This window comes from Larimichthys crocea, chromosome VII (assembly GCF_000972845.2).
Source record: "Larimichthys crocea isolate SSNF chromosome VII, L_crocea_2.0, whole genome shotgun sequence".
NCBI lineage: Eukaryota > Metazoa > Chordata > Actinopteri > Sciaenidae > Larimichthys > Larimichthys crocea.
This window is the reverse complement of record NC_040017.1, coordinates 11,110,097-11,130,980: the sequence shown is the minus strand read 5'-3', so window position 1 is coordinate 11,130,980 and position 20,884 is coordinate 11,110,097. Positions and strand designations below refer to the sequence as shown.

Genomic DNA, 20,884 nt, shown 5'->3' with positions numbered 1-20,884 from the left:
GGCTTTTTTGACATCAAAAAATATTTCTTATATTTTGCAAGCACTTGTCAGCGTCACCAAGTGCTTGCTCATGGTGGGAATTGTTGAGTCTCTGTAAATAACATTATAAAAAGTGTAGTCCTGCTCTATATCATGAGATAACTTCTGCTACGATTTGGAGCTTTCTAAATAAAACTGAATTGAATTTAATGATCAGAGGAGAAAAATATTACTCATATACATAAATGCCAGACACACTGGCAACCACTGACTAACCGCATGCCAGTTTTCAGCAGGATTCCTGGTGGCAAACTGAACAGCTAATTATCAGGCTTTGATTTGATGATTTCACTTCTTACCTACAAGTGTTTTTTCTGTAAATGTCGTGCCCCTGTGGAAAGTATAAGAGGAATGTAGGTTACAGTAAGTGGGACAAAGAAGAGCAGACGGACAAGAGGAGGAAGAGAGAGAGGATGAAGAGGGGTAAGAGGGGATGTTGGGTTCGAGCAATATCAATCAAAGTCAGATGTGTGCAAACATGACTAAGGACTTTATTAACCAAATCATTTTCCCCATAATATCCACAAATAAAAGTGATCTCTATATATATATTCACATTGTATAATTTCATAGTGTGACAAAAAATTCTCTTTTATTTTTTTTTTTTTTGGATTTCCAGCCATTCCTATTAATTGTCATTTGATCGGTCGCCATGCAGTCGTCAGAAAGGTTGAAAAACATTACGATTGGTCAGCATTGGCGGTCGTGTCCAGCGTCACTCTTCTTCTTCTTCTTCTTCTTCCTCTTCTTCTCTATTGGCTCTTCGTAGTGCTAAAAACCCCCTCAGATACCCAATCACAGATTTCATCACACTGCGACAATAAAATAAAAATAAATTAAGAAAGCAATGTCCTCCTGCAGAGTGCTCCAGAGTCCTCCTCCCTTCCCCGTCTTCTTTTTTAGATATTTTCTGTTTTTATATAATAATAATAATAGTAATAATAATAATGACTATAATTGTCCTCGATATAAATTCAATAGTATTTTTTCTCTTTCTCAAATTTTAAATAAATCATTTTGGCAATCCTCATATGTTGTCACTTTAGAATAAAAGAATACTCAAGTAGAAAATAAAAACTGTGAGAGAAAATTCATCAGAAGAGGAGCGAGGTGTGAGAGAATGAAAAGAGTGAAAGCAACAGAGAAGAGCGAGAGAGGAAAGAAAGAAAAGAGTGAAAGAAAGAAAGACAGACTCAAAGAAAAGCATCCACTTCAGACGCATGTCAGAAACGGCTCTATATACAACAATTTCTGTTGTGGAAAACTGTCCATCCTGTGCCTGTTGTCTGTCTCTTGTCCTTCCTCCTCCAGTGTGTCTGCAGTAGTCCTGTTGTCTGAAGCAGTCCAGTGTGTGTCCCAGTGTTATACCAAAGTGTAAGACTTGGCATAGGGGTTGTTGCTCTGTTTCAGGTGTCCTCTGGAGTCCAGCAGTGACTCCTGGGAAGTGCTGAGTTTGGCAGCCTGTGCTTGGGCCAGGTCTCCTGAGGAGGAGACCTCCGCCCGGACCTCACCCCGGGCCTCTCCCCTCTCCCGGACATCCCTGTGGGGGAGGGTGGAGGCAGTTCCTGGCTGCCACTGCTGCACCTCCCTGGGTGAGGGTACTTCCATTGGGGTGGGTTCCATGGGAGGAGGCCTCTTCAGGGTACGGCTCCTCTGGGGTTCCAGGCAGGTCTGGCCCATGGCTCCTCCTCTTGTTTCTCCTGTAGCACCAGCACCAACTCCACTTGCTCCTGCACCACCTCCTCCTCCTCCTCCTGCTCCTCCTCCCCCACCTCCTCCACCTCCACTGCTGCTGCTGCCACTGCTGCTGCTGACTCCTCCACCTCGGGCGGCCAGTGGCACGCCACGGTTCAACAGGAAGTCCATGCGGAGGTAAGGCGGCAAGTGGACCAGCTCTCCTCCTGAGAGGGAAACACAGGAGAGAGACAGATTAAGTTTAATTAGAATTTATGATATTCTGACGAGTTTTTGGACAGTAATGAGAATACTCTGAAATAACACTGACTGAATAAGTAACAGAACAAGCTGTAAAGACAACAATGACTTATTATCATCTCATGAAGTTGATATGAATGAATGACAGTCATTGGTCAATACAGGCGGTAGAAATATTAAGCCTGTAATACACTGATCATGAGATTTTAGATATTACATATTATCAATTTCAAACAATGTTATGGCATTTCCTCCAGTAGACTCAGAGACTTTGTACATCTGACAAATGCTCATTCTCCATTTTTTGCTTTGTTTTGGTCACCACCAGCTCCTGAGGGAAATATCTTTTTTGCTGAAAACTGCGATGACAGGAGTGAAACAAGACTTGTTGGGTGGTAAGTAAGAGGCAACCTGCTTGCCTGTGAAGCTGGTCTACAGCTAATTTCAAGTTCATGACAACTGTTCTTACGGTGAATTTCTATATAACTTAACTGTTCAAATTTAAAGTTATGCATAATTAATTGACATTTAAGTGCCATTACAGGTGGCTTGTTTGAGCACCCAGGCATCATGTGGCCTGTCTCAGGTCCACCAATGATCCACATTTTGAGCTTCAGAACGGCTCTTCACAAACCTTTGGGTGACATAACACATATGCTGTCCATACTTTATATTGTCAGGTTTGGCAACAAGCAACAACTGTCACTTTACATGTATCCACTCCATTGTCCATACTGTGTACAAATACTGATCAGTGCGGCTTTAATTTATTGTCAACTGCATGTAAATATTAATACACGTTTGGACTCTCATTTTAAACAACAGTAAGGCTTGATTTGATATATTTTATTAATACAGATAAGACACGACTGCAGATACGATGACACAGTATTCCCAGACTACAGTGGCCTCGCCCTACCACTTGTTGCTTTTGCTAAAAAAGGGGTCAGCTTGGTTCCATGATGTTATTCACCATAGAGTCTCTGCTCGCCCCCAGAGAAACTGTAGGAGCTCTCTGCGTTCCCCGTTGTGTACAATATGTACTCTCAGTAGGTCTGAGTTGCTCCATTTGTATTATTCCATCCTCTCTGTTAAATGAACCGCATAGAGAGTTGAAAATCCATATTTGACTCACATTCACAATGTTACATTCGCTCACCTCAGGTCCTTCTGGGATTATGATTCACATAACAATTATTTTAATGCAATACCAATGTTCACCTAGTGTGAATGTATTTGATTTAATAGGTGCTATAAGAAAAGATGTGCAGAATATAATGTAATAGGATGCTGAGTAATACAATGTTATCTTTGCTATCATTGCAAGGGACTGAAGCATTGATTGAGTTATTGAATTATCTTTTCTTACTGCATGATGGACTATGTCTTAGCCACCCGCCTCAATATATATAGTGCACTAATTCCTGCTTGCTTGAGTTGTACTGCAGGAGAAAAACTGGAGTCTCATAAGAAGACAGAATAACTTATAAACTCCCATGGTGAGATAAACCAGGTCAGATTTAATAACTTAATTGATTAAAAGCTTTTCCTTCAATCTATAAGTAATTGTTTGAAGTGTTATATAAGCAGTAGAGAAAGAGAGGGAGAGACACTTTGATTTCGTTCAGTGACTTTATGGTACCTGTACTGCTGTCGTATCCCTTCTACTGATTGGATTACATATTTAACAGGGCAACATTAGTCCCTCACAAAAGAGGGTTGGCAGATCTAGAAGGCAGCACCGGAGATTCAACACTCGATGATTAATCTTCACATTCATCTTTCAGAGGACCAGAGATCAATAAGCACTTGCAGGTGTACGAATCATTGCTAAACGTCAAACTTTTCAACACGTGCTCTGCCTCCCACACGTGCCGACACGCTCACATGTACACATCCCACACGTGTATGATGTAGTGTAGGCATATACTCTGTGTACACACACAAACACACGCTCCCTGCCAACGTTAATGCCAGCGAAGACGAGGACGTCTCTACAGATTCAAACATGTGACCTTGGAGAATGGATTTCTGGGTTCACAGAGAGAATACATGATTTACTGTGTTTTATAATAAGCCCTATTAGTGCCAGTAAAGATGATGAATGGCTAGGAGTGTTAATTGAATTAAATATAGATTAAAGTGTTTCTGTGGGAGCTCATTAGAAATGTAGTTTGAAAATTCATCAGCCAGTAAATTGCAGATTATACAGTAATGGGACAGTATGTGTAACCAGGATACAAGAGAAGAAGAACTCTCTGCCAAGTCATTAATCTGTCTAAGTGTATGCTGCATCTTCAGCTCACGCCGCACTGTTGTGAAGGGTGGTGTTTTTATATTGTGCGTGTCATTCAGTACACGCAACATATTTACACACCTATTACAATTACCAGCACCGCTGTAAAAGTTTATGAGCAAAGTGCTGAAGAAGTAGCTGTGATGGGACATGGGCCCGGTGGTTCTTATGAGGCACTGAAGGAGAAACAACATTGACAGGTGAGGGTGGTGACATGAAATGTGATGAGACAGGCAGAGAGAGAGAGTGATGAATGAGAAGTGTCCCATCGCCTATGACCTTTGCAATGGACAGGTGAGGTCAGCTCAGGTCAGTTAGATGTAATAGAGACAGAGATGGGGTTGAAGCTGGGTCATTCACCAGCTGTCAGTCAAACTGGCCTCCGCACTGGGTCTTGGTTTCAAAAGATTAATACTGTAACATGCTCTACTTTGAATGTACAAGTGTGAAGAGAAGGTTTTTTTTGGCGTGTCTCCCACTTTTACCATAGATTATGAAGAATAACTGTAATTGATAGCCACAACTGGGTTGTGACATTTGCTATATGACATAATTTTACATGCTTTTGGTATGGGACTGTTTTTAAATTGGTTAGCCTGGGCCCCTCTGTTCCAGTTAGCAGTTATCTTAAAGCTTCCCTCAATATTTTTATACAGACAATGACTCAGATGAGTATATGTAATGTGGAAGGGGCGAGAGAGTTGTCACACAGACTTTGCAGTTCCCCTTAGTTCATTTGTTGTAGGATCTTTTGGTGTTGAATTGTTTTTTTACGGCCAACAACTGGTTTAGTGTCACTACTCGCATCATCTGTGTTCCCTGCAGCATCAGGCAGATGTTTACAGCAAATTTTCTCTAAGCAGCCAACATACAAAGATTGCAGCAGGGTCGCTTAGCAGCTAAAGAGCCAGATATTTTATATATATAATAATAGATATATATATATATATATAATATAATATATATATAATATATATTATATATATATATATATATTGTAAAAAAAAAATATAAAAATTAAAAAAAAAAATGATATTAGATTTCTGCTGATCCTGTAAAGGGAAGCTGTTTGATAACAATCATTTATACTGTTTTATTGCTGCCCATAGCGACTTTTTAGACACCATTCTTCCAACTTTGTGGCAACAGTTTGGGGAAGGTTTAACACAATGAAGTGAGTCAGATAAAGAAATGGTCTTCCCAGTTTGGCTGGGAAGAACTGACCTCAACTCTATCCAACATTTATCGGACTGCCTGACAATCTCTTGTGGAGCTATATTGGGTAATATTTGGCCATGTAAAGTGACCATGGTTGTATTGATGAAAAACAAAATAACAGACAACCTTTTCAAAGGCAGAATCAACTCCTGGATTAACATTGGTCAGAACATCTAGTTATAGTTGTTTTTAAGCCCTTAAGATTCTGTCATTAAAATAATATGTGTAAATCCAACGGCCCGTTACAATACTGTATCTAGGTACTTAATTGTCAGAGTTGCTGCAGGCCACTCAGAAACATTCCTATCATTTTACAGTTCACTGACTGTATTAAGTCAGCTAAAATACATAACATTCAAGGCGGCTAGAAAAGCTGAAAAAATGAATACACTAATGAAAATATAAAATACATATTTAGGTCTGACTCACTCACAGCATAAGAAATGTATTTCCAATTTTCCTCTTTAAGCCGGACTTGCATATTTCTTCTTTTGTGCAAAACACAACTTGTAGATATTCCCACTGGGAAACTGTGAAGGCAGCGCAGCTCTATTCTTATGCCAATAATGTATCCCTTAAAGTAACCGACACCAGAGTTTAGCACTCAGCAATGCCGCACCAGCCTGAAAGGCTAAGAGTCTGGTATTACACCAAATGGTCTCCACTGTAGTGTTAAAGTGCTGTTTTGTACTGAGTGACAATAGCTTCAGATATGGTTGACAGATAGCCTTTAGTTGCCCTCTCCTCCTGGTGAACAGGTGATATGAGCCCGCTGTGCACAAACGTTCAAAACATAATGAGGCCTGAAACTTAAGAAGCAGATCTGATGGCCTCATCACTTGTCTGGTCAAACTGAGGATTTTGGAAACACACACACACACACACACATGCTCACACAGACATTTTTGGTTCTTGGACAAGACACCTCCAACAACGCTAATTATCTGTGGCCCCAGACACACTATAACAGGACAGCAGATGGGGTGATGGATGAGCTGTGTACATGTGTCAGAGAAAAAGGTGTCTGTCTGTTTGGATGTTTCTGTGTGTGGTCAGCAGCCCGTCGGCACACTCTGCCAAAACTCGTAATTGATCTGCAGGGCTATCCGGAGGACAGGGTCATGTAAGGTAAGACGACTACAGCATGAGGAGAGCTTCAGCAGGTTTCCTCAAACTGCAGATGTAATGAAAGGCTTTTAAGGCAAAGCGTTCATTTAGTTTAAAAACTAACATCATTTACAAGCAAAAAAGTTTTCTGTTTTCTTACAATAAAAAGCGTCCCTGGGGTGCTATTGGAGGAACTACATCTCATGATCCTTGTTTGTGATGTGTGATGGGCTTGCTTACTCCATTAAAACTCTAAAGGTTAAAGAAAAAAAAATGCTACTCCCACAGAAGACTTTGTAACACTTTCACAGGGTATAATGCACTGTGTAATGGTTTAATGAGACTACACCATATGTAGTAGCAGTCAGAAGAGTAATAGGATGCACCCTGGACTGAAAGCTGATCAAAGTTCTATTAAAATAGAAGTTGGCAGAGTTTGGTCATCGCCAATGTCATTTTTTAAATGTTCATTGAGGAGCTTCCACAGACAAGAAAACCACTAAAAAGTGACATCATATAGTTTCAACTAGATACCAAATTATGGACATCTAATCTAATATGTCTCATTGCTAATAGAGGTTAGTCACAGTGAAAAGTTTGCTATAATGTGTCAATTGTCCAGTTACCATAGTTTGTTATAAACGTTTTTCTTCTTGTAAAATATTATATAAATCTATCCAATCAATTTTTTTTTATATATATATACGTAAGTGGACCCATCAACTATAATCATTCAATAAAACTGGATTGTTAGCTTGTGAGTTGAGGTAGCTACAGTAGCAGAACAACATAATAGCAGGAGGTTGGGGAAAACAATTCCATAAAATGCAGGTCTAGTTTATGAATTTGTACCTCATCTTTCACCTTCTGGTCTAACAACCCTGGTGACAGAGGTGTGGGTCAAGGCAAACAGACCTCTACAGATCCGATTTTGCTAAGCTAGACTCACTTTTGAGTGGCCCAGCCAGATCTCAAGGACTTGTTTTAACTTCCGCTTGTAACTACACCCTGTTAAATGGAACGGAAAAGGGTCAGAGGGGCTGCTCAGTGATTGTCAGGAAAACACAAGGTTGAATGAGTTGTGTGGTAAACTTCCACTTCCTCACCAGGTCTATGCGCCTTGGGCACAGCCATGTTCATGACCCGACTGACATCCTGAGGTTTGGGCGGTGAAGCGGTAAAGCGGCAGATGCCCGACTCAGACGGCGTGCTGGAGGTCAAGCTGTCGGTGTAGTCGTTGGTCCCTGCTGTCATCTGTTCAGATGAGGTGTCAGAGATGAAGCACTCTGTGATGGTGAACTTGGCGTGGCGCAGCTGCTCTTCCATCTTGGCGTGCTCATAGGCTCTGGCCAGCTCCTCATAAGTGGAAGATGCGCTCTCTGTTGATACCATGCTGCTCCGTGCACGATCTGATGGATACACATTACACATTATGATACAGTGCAGTGCACAGGTACATTTATTTATGTAGTATTTTTATATGATTTAAGTGATTTATGTATGTATGTTTTATTTATTAAAGTTAAGAGGGAAATGGCGTAGGTTTAAATTGGATTCAAGCCGTGGAATTCTGAGTCAAGAGTAAACCCCAGAGTTGCACCTACAAATGGAAAAACTACTGCCAGTATGTTTTGGATTCGACAGAAGCCAATGAGAGAGGCATCACCTCCACACAAATTTCACAAAAGCAACATGATTTCTGTCACGTTCCCTAACTTTCTAACATTAATCATAATGTGTATTTATGTTGTTCATGGATAGATGTGATCATCACCTTCCACCCCGCTCTGCTTTACCTGTATCCTGTGAGGGGCTGACACTGTAGCTGTCGCTCTCCTTGTCCACAGATCCAGTGGCGCGCGGCGTGGGGAGTCTCCAGTCAGTGGTCAGGGTGTGTGAGGAGCTGGTGGGGTGTGGCCGGTTCAGAGTCCACTGGCTGGCATAGCGGCTCCGAGCCGCGGCAGGACCAGCTTTGGCAGTGCGTCTGGCAGTGGGATCTGATGAGAGAGAGTGAAACAAACAAATAGTTGGTGAACAGAGCAAATAAAAGCTACATTAACTAACACTTTACTTTGACTAGATCATTTTGTTTGGACTCAGCCGCCAATTACATTATATGTCTGTCATCACCGTACAGTATGAAAAAGTATTTCAGGGTGGCATCAAAAATTCATGTACACAGGGACACGCTTGCTTCCAGCAGCTGGGGTCTAATACTCGATAGTCGCAAGCTTAAAGTTACAAGGCAAAGTTCACAGTTGACCCTGTTTTTGGATCATCCATACAGTTACCCTGTTAAGATCCAAACAGCTGTTTAGATATGATATGATCTGTAACTGGGATCAAACATCAAGTATCTTTCCTCTTTCCTGCTGTGTTGTGGTACAAATCTACAGTTTACCCCTTCACTGAACACTTATCCTCACAATCCCACAGCCCTGAGCAATGACATTATCATCAATCTTAAGCTCTAACTGTCTCCATACAGACATATAAATAGTATCATATTCAGCCTGACCCAGACAGGCTGCTGCTCTGCGCACTGCTGGGCCAAATCACAATGAGACCCTTTAGAAAAGGCCTGGATTGTATCTGTGCAGAGGAGAATGGTTCTGGTAATTGTAGTAGGTCAGACAGTAATTCTATCAGCAGGGGTGGAGAGATGAAATGATGGAGGTGTTTGTCCAACAAAAACAAAAAAGGATGAGTCGGCAAGCTGGGTTCATGCCCCAATGGCCAGGCTAATTGAACCAATCATGTATCTATATGCCTGTGTGTGAATACATGTTTGTGTGTTAGTGCAGAACTGTGATTTTATTTTGTCCATTTTATGTACTATAATGTGCCATATGCTTTAATAAAGTATGTGGGTATGTGGGTGATAACAAAACACTCAAAAGCATTGTCTTTTTTTGGTAATATTTGTCAGATTGTTGAACTGAAATGTTGTGCTTCAGTAACTGAATTTGCATTTGAACCATTCGATTATTACAAGATAACCTACAGGTCTACCTGTACTCCTTACAAAAGTAAATACCAGTGATGGTATCTGAATCAGTATTGACCAGTTCAGGTGGTAAAATATCCATTTTTTTGCACCGTCTGCAAATTTCAGTGCATCACTAAACTGAGTGTGTGTGTGTCCATATCTGTGTGCACTCAGGCCCAACTGGCCAGTTGGAGCTGGGCAATCAGGTGAGGAAGTGTCAAGAAGAGGCAGGGGGATCGCTACTCTTCATCAGCTCTGCTTCAGTGGAGCTCAAACACCAGAAGCCCAGAGGCCGCTCTGCAGCACTGCTGCGTCTCTATAATCTCAGTGCTGAAAGGAAGCTCACATGCTGTCTGAGGGCAGTCGACAGTTAAGCTAAGACAGGGTGGAAAAGATATATGACTTGCATGTAATTCAGATGAATGTGCAATGAAATGCTGCTACCAGTGTTTGTATTTTATTGTGCTGAGGCAAATTTCTTTTTAAAATGGAATCCACCTGAATATATCTACGTAGATTCAGGAGGAAAAATAGCAGTGCATGATTCATGGCTGCAGAGTAACCAAATAAAAACAAAACCCCATCTTTAGCCACAAGACACTTTTTCAACATTGTTATTTTTAGTAACACAGGACTAGCATATCAGCATTAATATTAGTAGGAAAGGAAATAAATGTTGAGCACTGACGGTGGTGGGACTCACTGGTTCCAGGCCTGGCATCGGACACGTCCACCAGTGGTCCAGTGGCCTGGGACAGAGACTGGTAGTGGACAGTGTGGGTCACTGTGGAGGATTTTTGCTTGTTTGTCTCCCCAAAGTCGTTGTCTGTTAACAGCACAGTGGACCTGTCATCTAAGAGGCAGAAAAATAATGACAGAGTTAGAAAACAATATAATATCAGTCATAAGCATAATGAATATGGTGACTCATGAGTCTTCAAGTATCTTACCGATTGTCTCCATGGTGTCCCTCTCCTCGATGAGGAGCTGAGCTCTTGGGATGTCGATGTGCATTCTTAACGTCTGCTGCTGCTTGTTCACTGTGTCTGGAGTCCGTGTGTTCTTACTGAGGAGGTTAATGAGAAAAATTCATTACTTTTCGGCTGCGTGATTCTGCATTGTGTCGCAGAAATGCTAATTCAATTCCATTCAAGTTGATAAGTAGCTGTAAGAAGGCAAGAGGGACAGCATATCCAGCGTGCAATATATTTGATTTTTACTGATGGGTACTGTAACTCTGGGCTACATTGTGATTTATGTCCGCTGCTTAAAGGAAACCAGCTAGCATAAATTAAAATTAAGCATACATACCTCATCAGCATTTCTGCCAGACTTTTGGCATCTGTGAAGTCAGCAAAGAGGTGGTTAATACCATAATAGCACTGTCCCAGTTGATTAGCTGTGCAGCAGTGGAAATATTGTGCAATCATTGACAATTCCACTTAAGAAAAGGCAACGAAAGCATGTTAGAGAGTTGCAAGAACTAACATGAAGGTGTTTGAGCTGAAGAGACAACACTGAGGTTTCTTGATTAAAAAAGCTGAACTTGAGCATAAAAGGTTTGAATAACATGGTGCTTTTCTTTCGCCTCTGTTCGCCTCTTATAGGATGTGTTTCGTGAGCTTGTTGGGCTCACAGCCTGCATGTTTGAAGATGTTTTAACATGTGTGTACACAGTATGCAAATGTGATTAGATGCTGTCTCCTTTTTGTTATTCGGATAAAGCGCATTTTTACTTTTTATGATTAACTTTGTAAAAAATAAACCATCATTTGATTTCCAACCAACCTCTGAGTCTCTTGAGCCTCTGCTCCCTCCGTCTTCTCTTAAGCACCATGAGCATGATGAAGACCAGTACGGCTACCACGAGAATAGACGTGATGGTCACCACCATCTTCAGACCTCCGCTGCCTGACATGTTGCCTGAGATGGGATCTCCTGTTTTCAGTAGGGGAGGGATGGTACCTTGGAAATAAGCACATTTATGAAATGAATACTCAGACACAAAAACTCATCTGAATGTTCAGCTTGATTCAGCTTTTAGTCTATATTCTAGACGAGGTATTACATCATGTTTTTAAAAAAATATTTTGTTTTGTTAGTTTTGTTGTTCATGTGAAACATTTTTGTTCCAAACTAACTTTTCTCATTTTATACAACACCGAATAATAATGAAACACCAAAATGACAAGGTTGAAAAGCAATTAAAGGGTGGAAGAAAAATATTTTTATGCATCACAGTCAAATATTACAGGGATAAAAAAATGCTTAGGAATTAAAGTTTGAATATTGATTTTCCACATACATGCTTTTGACTCTGTCATAATCCTTAAACTTTAAAAAAGAGCTGCGAATCCCTGAAGCTGCATTTCATCTAGGTTACAAAGCAATTCAGTCTAACATATCAGAAAACTCTAGGTCTTTTATGACCCTCTATCTTGAGTTTTGTATATATTATTATTATTATTATCATAGGTCCATTTTGAACTTTTGAGGCTCTCTCAGCACACACTGTAAAAGACACATCTACAGCTCAGCCGGATTCAAACCAACCCCTACTTTATTGATACTACTTGATTATTTTGTTGTTCAAAGGAACTGGCTTTAAAATGTGTGAAAGTTTCCTGATGCTTTTGCTTAATTTCACTGTTAAAATATATTTCCCCTTCTGTCATAGTAGATTGAAGCTGGGGCACCAGTTTTGTGGGAGACTGAACATGTGCTGTTAGTCTCCTGGGCTGCTGTTCAACAGCTGAGCTATAGACGACTGTGAAACTTACAATAGCACCCAGACAAACATGCCCACACACCTCCATACACACACATACACATACATGCAAAAACTCACACAAAACATCCTGACAGGCAGCTTACACGTCTCAGCAAAACCATTCAAAGGAAATTAATGAATAGTCTGAAGTGCACCACAGAGCTCTCACCACCGCCTATCCTCCTTTTACAGCTTATACACTTCCTTTGTGCATGACTGACACAATCTATATCCCAATGTAAATAAAGCTACACCATGGTCTGTGGAAAATCCTTGTTTTCTTACACAGTGGAGGCTTCAGTTTGTTCAAAGCTACAGTAACATTGTCTTATAACACCTTAAACTAAATGAGATCTGATTTCAGAACACAAACAAGAAGAAACTCTTTTCGTTGGTCTTTGTACTCATTTCCTGTTCTTTGTCATTCGTGTTATTCAGTCCTATTCAGTTTGAAGGCAGGTTTTATTGCTCTCTTAAGTACTTAAATTACCCCTGTGCTGCCACTGATACTTGTATTCCCTCCTGATCCAGTGATCCTCTATATCTCTGCAACTCTGTGACAATCTGTTTAATCCAAACTCACTTCCGTCAGCATTGAGGGTAGCAAACGTGATCCTCTTTTCTGCTGAGCCGGCGCTGTTGGTGACCTTCATCTGCAGTTCGTACCAGGTCGCCTCCTGCAAGTCGTACAGGATGTAGCTCTTGGTCAGCGATGTGCGCTGGGCCGTGGTCCAGGTGGTCGAGTCCACTGCCCGGTACTCCAGTATGAAGGAGGTGATTGGACAGCCACCGTTGTTCCAGCCAACCAGGTTGAGCCTGGCCCTGGTGGAGTTGATGCTGGTGAAGAGTTCATGTTCTTTGGCAAACTGTGGTTCTGAGGAAAAGATGAACATTTCACAGTTAAAGATCACAGTTTGGCAGTTTTTAAGATCAATGAAAACAAGATCGTCGTCAAGAAATTTCAGTGGCTGAACAGAAAACCCACTACAGTTATTGAAGCTGAAGAGAACAGTTGCAATATAATTATGGGAACATGACTCCCAAATGAAGTTGCTTTGATCTGAGACAATATGATTAGCTGTTATCACACAACTGCATTTTCACTGACTCTGAAGCTCAAAATGTAGCAAACATAGTCATTTCCCTACCTTTCCCATGTGTCTTAGCTTCAATGATCTCACTGATGCGTCCGGGCCCAACTGCATTCTGGGCCGTCAGGGTAAATTTGTACCAGGTGCCACACTTAAGGTTCTCCAGACGATATGAACGTTCACTGGGGCTGATGGGAAAACTGCCCCACTGTTCACTGTTGTCCTCTGAATACTGCAGGATGTAACCTGGGAGGCAAACAGCGAGAGTATGAGAGAACGGAAAAAGGAGGGAGAACGATGGTTTGACAAGTAGTACATCCATCCATTATCTATAACCGCTGCGGGGAGCTTTAGCCAATTCCAGCTGACGGAGAGGCGGTGTACACCCTCGACAGGTTGCTAATTCATCATGGGGCTGTCACACACTGACAGACATCCATTCACACTCACATTTACACCTATGAGACAAAATACAGAAAAATCTACATTTATTTACACACAAGTTCTATGATTTCTTATAATATAATGAGTTAATTACCAGAAAACTCTATATGAATGTGTTTACATTTGAGTGCACTTTAATTACCTCCTTTAATTTGTGGACGTAAAAAAAACATTTTGTTTGAAGACTGAAAAGTAACAAAAATAACAAGACTTTATAAATCTCTTTATAATCTATAGCCACGATTTTTGCCCTGTGAGGCCAGAATATAAAAACAAACAAACAAAAAAAGATATCTATAAAAGAATAAACTAAAACGTTTAGCTTTGGAGCTGAATAATATACAAATATATAAAAGTTGTCTAATAATATGGGACAACATCTAACTTTATTGAAAGATTTTATTGAAGTTTTTAGATGAACAGTGGTCAATAGTTTATACCTGCTAACAGGGATAAAGTTTTTGGTTTTAGTAAGGAAATAAGTAAATGTTGAACATGTGGATAATGTTTGTACAAACAAATGAAAAATTCGACATCATTTCTGTCATTAAGATTCATCCTCTGTGAATGACTGTACCGAATTTTATGGAAATTCATCCAATTATTCAGTTCTAGTTTTAGTTACCTGGACAAAAGTGTTACAGTGACAGTCTGAGGACGACCGACCAACATTGCTTTCCCTAGAGCACGCTGCAAGCCTGGCTAAAAATAGACATTTGCAAGCTTAGGTGTGTGTATTTCGGTGATGGATGACACTGTGAGCAGGGGGACAAAACAAATATCACAGAGAAGGTATCATGGTCAGCTTTTATAGGGACTACAACTCTACAGACAGGAGCCCCATGATTAGGAGCAATGATAGATCACCACAAATCATCTGACTGTGATTGCGCTTTCTTTAAGATGGAGCGCTTCAATCTTTCACTTAAACAAACCTAATCTTCCCGCTGCTTTTTAATCTACCTTTTAGGACTTCAGTTCTCAGCCCAACCACAAGATGATGAGAAAAACGAGGAAAAATCATTATCATAGGGAGCTGAAGGGAAGTGATTCTTAAAAAAAAAGAAAGATTTTATGCAGTTGAAGCCTATTTGTTTGTGTTTGTGTGAGTGCGTGCCACCATGTCACTCTCACCTCGGATGGAGCTCCCTCCATTGTCTCCAGGTATCCATGACAATGTGATTGATGTGGTGGTTGTCTTGGTAACTGTGAGGCGTGGCTGGTCAGGAGGGACTGAGGAAAAAAGCAAAGTTCAAAGCTCATGTCTCCTTGTCAAGATTCAGTGTATACTCTATAACAAGCAATATGGTGACCCCTGTTAGGACACCACACTCCTGGCCAACCTAGAGAGACCATTTGTGGAGGATGATATGTGAACTGTAGGGACCAGAACTCTGTGCTAAAAGATCTGATAGGCTAATAAATATTATAAAACCTAGTAGCTGGTTTAGACTTTAATTTCTGTTAAACTGCTTGCCTTGGACCTGCAGGTTGAGTGTGATCTCATCTGATCCCCAGTTGTTGCTGGCCACACAGCTGTAGTTCCCAGAATCCTCTGCTTTCACTGTGCGGATGATGAAGCTGCCATTGCTATGGACACTGCGACGACCATCCACCAGGACAGGTGTAGGTGTTCCATTAGTGCTGGAGAAAGACAGGAACAAATTGTTTCCATGATAAGGAAGTTTGAGTGAAAGTTTGAGTTATTTCTATACTGAGCAACACTACATGACTGTTTATGTGTTGTTGTGATGTGTGACTTACTTTCCCTTGAGCCACTTGATCGTAGGCGGAGGGTCTCCAACAGCCTTGCATGGTAAAACAATATCTTTCATCCAGGGAGTGGTTACTGTCCCGTTGAAGGTCAGAATCCTGGCTGGAGCTAAAAACAACACACAACTTTGTTGGTGGTCTGAATTGACGGCGCTTTCACCAACATTCAAGAAAATAACATCCTCTCTACTTATTGATTCTGCTTTAGATGACAACTGTATAAATTTAAAGAATATCAAAGGTTATTTTGTTGGGTGGTGTACCTTTGGCTAGAGGCTCCACTGTGATTTTCTCACTGTTGTTGCCATGACCGGCAGCTGTCACGGCTACCACCCAGATACTGTACTGTCTGTTTCGAGCCAGATTGGGGATCCTGTAGAAATACACATCTGGAGACGCCTCAAACTCACTCATCACCTGTAAAATGAAGAGAGAGGAAAGATTAATGTATCACTGGGCAGCAGCAGTGTCCAGAGAAATGCATAGCAGCATGTGTGTGCCGACGCTCAGTTCATAAGGACCACAATCTCCTGGATGGTCTGTGACAAGCTGTGTTAGAAATTTGAAAAAGATGCCTCAAAAGCATTTGGTATACAAATGCTATTACCATCGGATGCAGGTTAGAGCAGAAGACGATGTATTTCCTGATGATGCCGTTGAGTTTGAGCGGAGGCAGCCAGGAGACAAACACCACAGAGCTACTGGAGGCTGCAGCCTTAACTCCAGCTGGAGGACCAGGAACTGGAGAAGAAGAGAGGAGGGTAGGGTTCAGAGGAGCAAAGTAAAACACACTGAATATGAAATGCATGTATAGTTTCTGCATGTATGTTTTACAAATAGATAAACCTGAAATTTAGTGTTCAATGTATTACCATATGCAGACCAAATATCCCCAGTCTGTTTTATAATCTTGAAAAAGGTAATGAGTCATATTTTGGGTTATAAGTTTGGTGTTTTTCAGTGTGTTAATGTAATTTTAGATTTGTAAGATTCAGAGTTGTATGACATTAATATGAGTATATTTTGGTTATATTTGGCACTGTGTCATACCATCCTCTTTAGTACGGACGTAGATCTGTTCACTGCGAACACCATCTCCAGCGTTGGTGAAGGCTAAGACCTGGATGCTGTAGTTGGTGTACTTCTCCAAACCGTCAAGCTCCAGAGATGGCTGATTGGTGGTCACATTCCTGATTTCTCCCAGTTCTGATGGAAGAGAGGAGGAGATGTTATTAGGTCTGGGTATCAAAACTGGTACACATGAATAACTGGTTCCTATGAATAACTGTCAATTCAGTGTTATAAAAGGTAAAACTGGACTCCAGTCTGTTGAGAAAGTTAGTTGAGAATGTTCTGAATGCACAGTATAGATCATGTATACTGAAAAACAACAACAAAACAGGTTTACTTTTCATTTTTGCTCTGATTCTTCTCTCCTTTCCTTTCTCCTCTCCTCCCTCATGCCCTGTCACTCAGAGCTGAGGCAACGGGTCTCACTGAGTTATTGCGTTGTGAATTATTAATGGAGACCATCCAGACTGCAGGTTACTGCTATACAGCAGTGTATACATTTGAGAGAAAAACACAGGGACCACAAATACTCCCTCTGTGCAATGCAGTCTTTGTATTCCCATTGTCGACCAGCAATAGAAAAACACAACATTGTTCGAAAATCAGATGTTGGAATTAAAAAGTAGGAAGGATTTTGTGCAAATAAGCACAGTTTAAATTACATTTAAACTACAAGCCACAACAGTGTCTGATTAACCTTCATGTAGGATGAGTCAGACATACAGTCGACAGAGTCTACTGTACTTTGATGAGCCACAATTGTCTCTTACTGAGAAAACACATCCACACACACATACACAAGACTCAAATTGAATTATCTAAGTCACACAACCTCTGCACCTCACAACAGCATATTACAGTATGACAATACCACAGCTTCCCCTGCTGGATGAACGATGACATCAAGCAGCAGCAATGAAAAACCAACCGAGCATTGATGACAAATCCGGTGACTTAAAGGACCCAGTGTGTTGGATTTTGTGCCATCTAGTGGTGAAGTTGCAGCCTGCAAATAACTGAATAACGCCTTGCCTCACCCTCCCCTTTTAGAGAAACTATGCAGCATGTGAAACTTGAAACTTGAAAAGCCATAACTACAGTCAGTGTGTGGTTTGTCTGTATGGGAAACAACTTCAGCATGATGGATTCCCCATGTCGATATAACTGATTTATTCTAAGGTAACAAAAACTAAATGAAAATGTAGTTATGGTTATTATATTCCATTACTGACAATAATATCCTCCTAAATCTTACACACTGAATCTTTAAAAGGCAAGTAAACTGCATCTGTGTTTGGGTGTGTTAATACCTCCATCAGGCAGGTTGGCCCAGTAGATGACTCTGTAACCCTGCAGGTTTCCATTGAGAGCCTCCCTGGGCAGAGGCATCCAGGAGAGTGAGATGACCTCTGGGGACTTTGCCACAGCCAGGACATTTTCAGGAGGCCGAGACGGCACTACGAGAGACACGAGGAGAGAAAAAAGTGTTTAATGAAGGCTTATAGACGGGGAACCAGTGACGGTCTGGACAAGTACTCTCATCTGCATGAGAGTACTTGTCCAATTCACTGAGTACCGCAAATGAGTCTAAAAAATAACTGCTGACACTGAATATTACATCTGCTTAGAAATGTCCAACTATGATTTTTTTTCTTTTTTACTGAGAGAACCAAATGTTATAACGACCAGAGGAGTCATTAGTGGAAAATGTATTCAAAAGTGGTTGAATGTTTTAGTTTCTTAGGATCCTCAAACGCTCTAGTATTATTCTGAGTGAAAAGAGCTAGATATATTAATGTTATGAAATGCAAGAGATTAAGATAAGCTTAAAAAACGTTTGGTATTTTTGTAAAGCTGGTAAATGTGTTATGTATTTGTAATGTGTTATTTTATGGTGAATAAGATGGGGTGTTTTTAATGACAAAAATAGAGCTTCAAAATCAAAAAGGGACTTCATATTCTTATATTATATCCTTTAAAATCAGTATACGTGTCGTCCTTGGTCAGAGAATAATAGTTCTGAAGATCAAGCGTTTGTTTGTCTGATGTAATTCAATATATGTCCAGTAGAGGGAATCATTTTAAAAAAAATATATGTTTGAGGGTTTTTAAGAGCTATTGCATCTAAAATTTACTGTAGCATGCTGCGTGTGGTCAAATTTGTCTCAGAACTCAATCAAGTAGTCACAAAAAAATATATAAAGTAGTAATGTTAACTTAACCCAATGAACCATATACAAGATCTTCAGCATGGACACGAGAACTTAAACAAATGGACTTTTACAGTAACATATATACAACACATCAGTTCCACCCACACCCATTCCTTACCATCCTCCAGGGTTTTGGTGACCACCTGCTGTGAGGACGGCCCAGTGCCCGCTCTGTTAGCAGCCTGCACCACCACGCTATACTGAGTGAACTTCTTCAGGTTGTCCAGTGTGATGCTCTCTGTGGTGTCTCCCGTGGTGTCCACGCTGATTATGGTGAACTGGTGGCTCCCACCGGGGCTGTACTCCCTGTAGCCCACCTGGTACCCACGGATCACACCGTTCTGCAGGTGCTTTTGGGGAGGCTGCGAGAAGAGGAGCAGGAGAGAAAATCTGTTAGAACACCATAACAAAACCACGCAGAAAAGAGTTACGCAACTTGACTTGACCTGCTACACATAAAATATAATTAATTATCCATAATAAGTAACAACTAACCAAATAATTATCTTCAAACTACCACAGGTTATGAAAGAAACCATAACTTTCACATATAGGTTATGAATCACTGTTGCTCCTTTGAATGCATATTTATTTCGTTTTTATTCAGATCCAGATTAGCCTTTGCAAACTGGCTGATTGAGTCTTTTTGTGGTCCAAATAAAATGATACACAGCAATATCTATATCATTATTTAATCCATAATGACTAACTTGATTACAGAAGTGTCAACATGCTGCAGTGCCACACCTCATAGTAATATACATAAAGTCTGGACTTTACCTTCCAAGAAACTTTGATGCTCTGTGGGGAGGTGGGCTCCAGAAGGACATCCTGTGGTGGGCCGTCAGGAGCTGTAAAATAAGCACATCATTCAACATTACTGCACGCTGATGTTTGAATGCAAAAGATGATCTGCCATTGAAGGAGAAATTAATTTTCATCCCATTCAACTTCACTAGATGGTGCCGTTGAGTTAAGAATGTATTTTCCTTCATGCTTTTTCTCATTTGAGTGCTTTTCGAGTTTGCACCTCAACATAATAATCATTTAAAATTAACTTGTAACATCAACCTTAACCTTTAAAATAATGTGAGAAATTGATTCATGTTTTATTTAATTTGAAGTTTATGACTTTATTTTCGTAATGAATCCAGTAAAATGGGGCGTTTTAATGTGCTGGTATGCCTGTGGGGGGATCATTATAGGCAATAGAATATAAGTGAACACTGACAGAGCTGACTAAAAGCAACAGTGAACTGATCTGTTTCCACAGATATAAAAGATGATGGCCTCCATTTAAAACAACCATAAAATAATTATGTGTAAGATGACTCAACAGGTTTGAGAGCCAGAAGGAAAATGGACACTACAGCAGAGGAGTTTCTCTCAGATAGAGTCAAATCTTTATAGAGCAAATTCACATAAATCATGGTGACAGTGTTCAGTTAATAATTGCCAAATTAAGACTTTTAAAGACTGTTTCATTTTATGTTCTGGAAAAAAATATCAGCTACAGTCCAGCTTGAATACTTACTCCCTCACTATGGCAGTGTTAGGATCCTTTTTTAGTAATAATGCTATTGTTTAATTTACCATAAACTTTATACAAAGTAGGTAAAATGTTTCCACAGGACTCAGTATGATAAGAAGTTCATTTACCTGCTTCATCAGTAGTGATGGTGAGCTCGTTGCTAGGGTTGCTATTGCCGATGATGTTCTTGGCGACCATGCGGATGTTGTAAGTGGATGAAGGGTGGAGGTCAATAATAGTGGCCTGGTTGAGCTGCGGTGACACATCTTTGGTTACCTGTGCTGATAGCCATGACGCTAGAAGAAAGAGAACGGAGTAATAAACTGTTAGCAATGGATAGTAAGTCGTTCTTGTTTTCTGTGGAGCAGCGACAATTCACACATTTTGATTTACACGATCACAGGATT

At 40.6% G+C, this 20,884-nt stretch overlaps 1 protein-coding gene across 1 annotated transcript in view; it reads right to left on the bottom strand.

The window, feature by feature from the left end:
• Positions 1 to 508: 508 nt before the first annotated feature.
• dscamb (Down syndrome cell adhesion molecule b) overlaps positions 509 to 20,884 on the bottom strand; it is a 114,708-nt gene continuing 94,332 nt past the window's right edge. The window contains exons 15-33 of the mRNA XM_027280698.1: positions 20,606 to 20,773; positions 19,727 to 19,797; positions 19,065 to 19,308; positions 18,044 to 18,190; positions 16,713 to 16,868; positions 16,270 to 16,403; positions 15,926 to 16,079; positions 15,654 to 15,771; positions 15,367 to 15,533; positions 15,024 to 15,122; positions 13,503 to 13,691; positions 12,938 to 13,228; positions 11,373 to 11,549; positions 10,896 to 10,926; positions 10,535 to 10,650; positions 10,288 to 10,437; positions 8,392 to 8,592; positions 7,702 to 8,004; positions 509 to 1,940 (exon numbers count right to left, since the gene is read on the bottom strand). Coding sequence (XP_027136499.1) covers positions 1,402 to 1,940; positions 7,702 to 8,004; positions 8,392 to 8,592; positions 10,288 to 10,437; positions 10,535 to 10,650; positions 10,896 to 10,926; positions 11,373 to 11,549; positions 12,938 to 13,228; positions 13,503 to 13,691; positions 15,024 to 15,122; positions 15,367 to 15,533; positions 15,654 to 15,771; positions 15,926 to 16,079; positions 16,270 to 16,403; positions 16,713 to 16,868; positions 18,044 to 18,190; positions 19,065 to 19,308; positions 19,727 to 19,797; positions 20,606 to 20,773 — 3,455 coding nt within the window. The 3' untranslated portion in view covers positions 509 to 1,401. The remainder of the gene's footprint in view (positions 1,941 to 7,701; positions 8,005 to 8,391; positions 8,593 to 10,287; positions 10,438 to 10,534; positions 10,651 to 10,895; positions 10,927 to 11,372; positions 11,550 to 12,937; positions 13,229 to 13,502; positions 13,692 to 15,023; positions 15,123 to 15,366; positions 15,534 to 15,653; positions 15,772 to 15,925; positions 16,080 to 16,269; positions 16,404 to 16,712; positions 16,869 to 18,043; positions 18,191 to 19,064; positions 19,309 to 19,726; positions 19,798 to 20,605; positions 20,774 to 20,884) is intronic.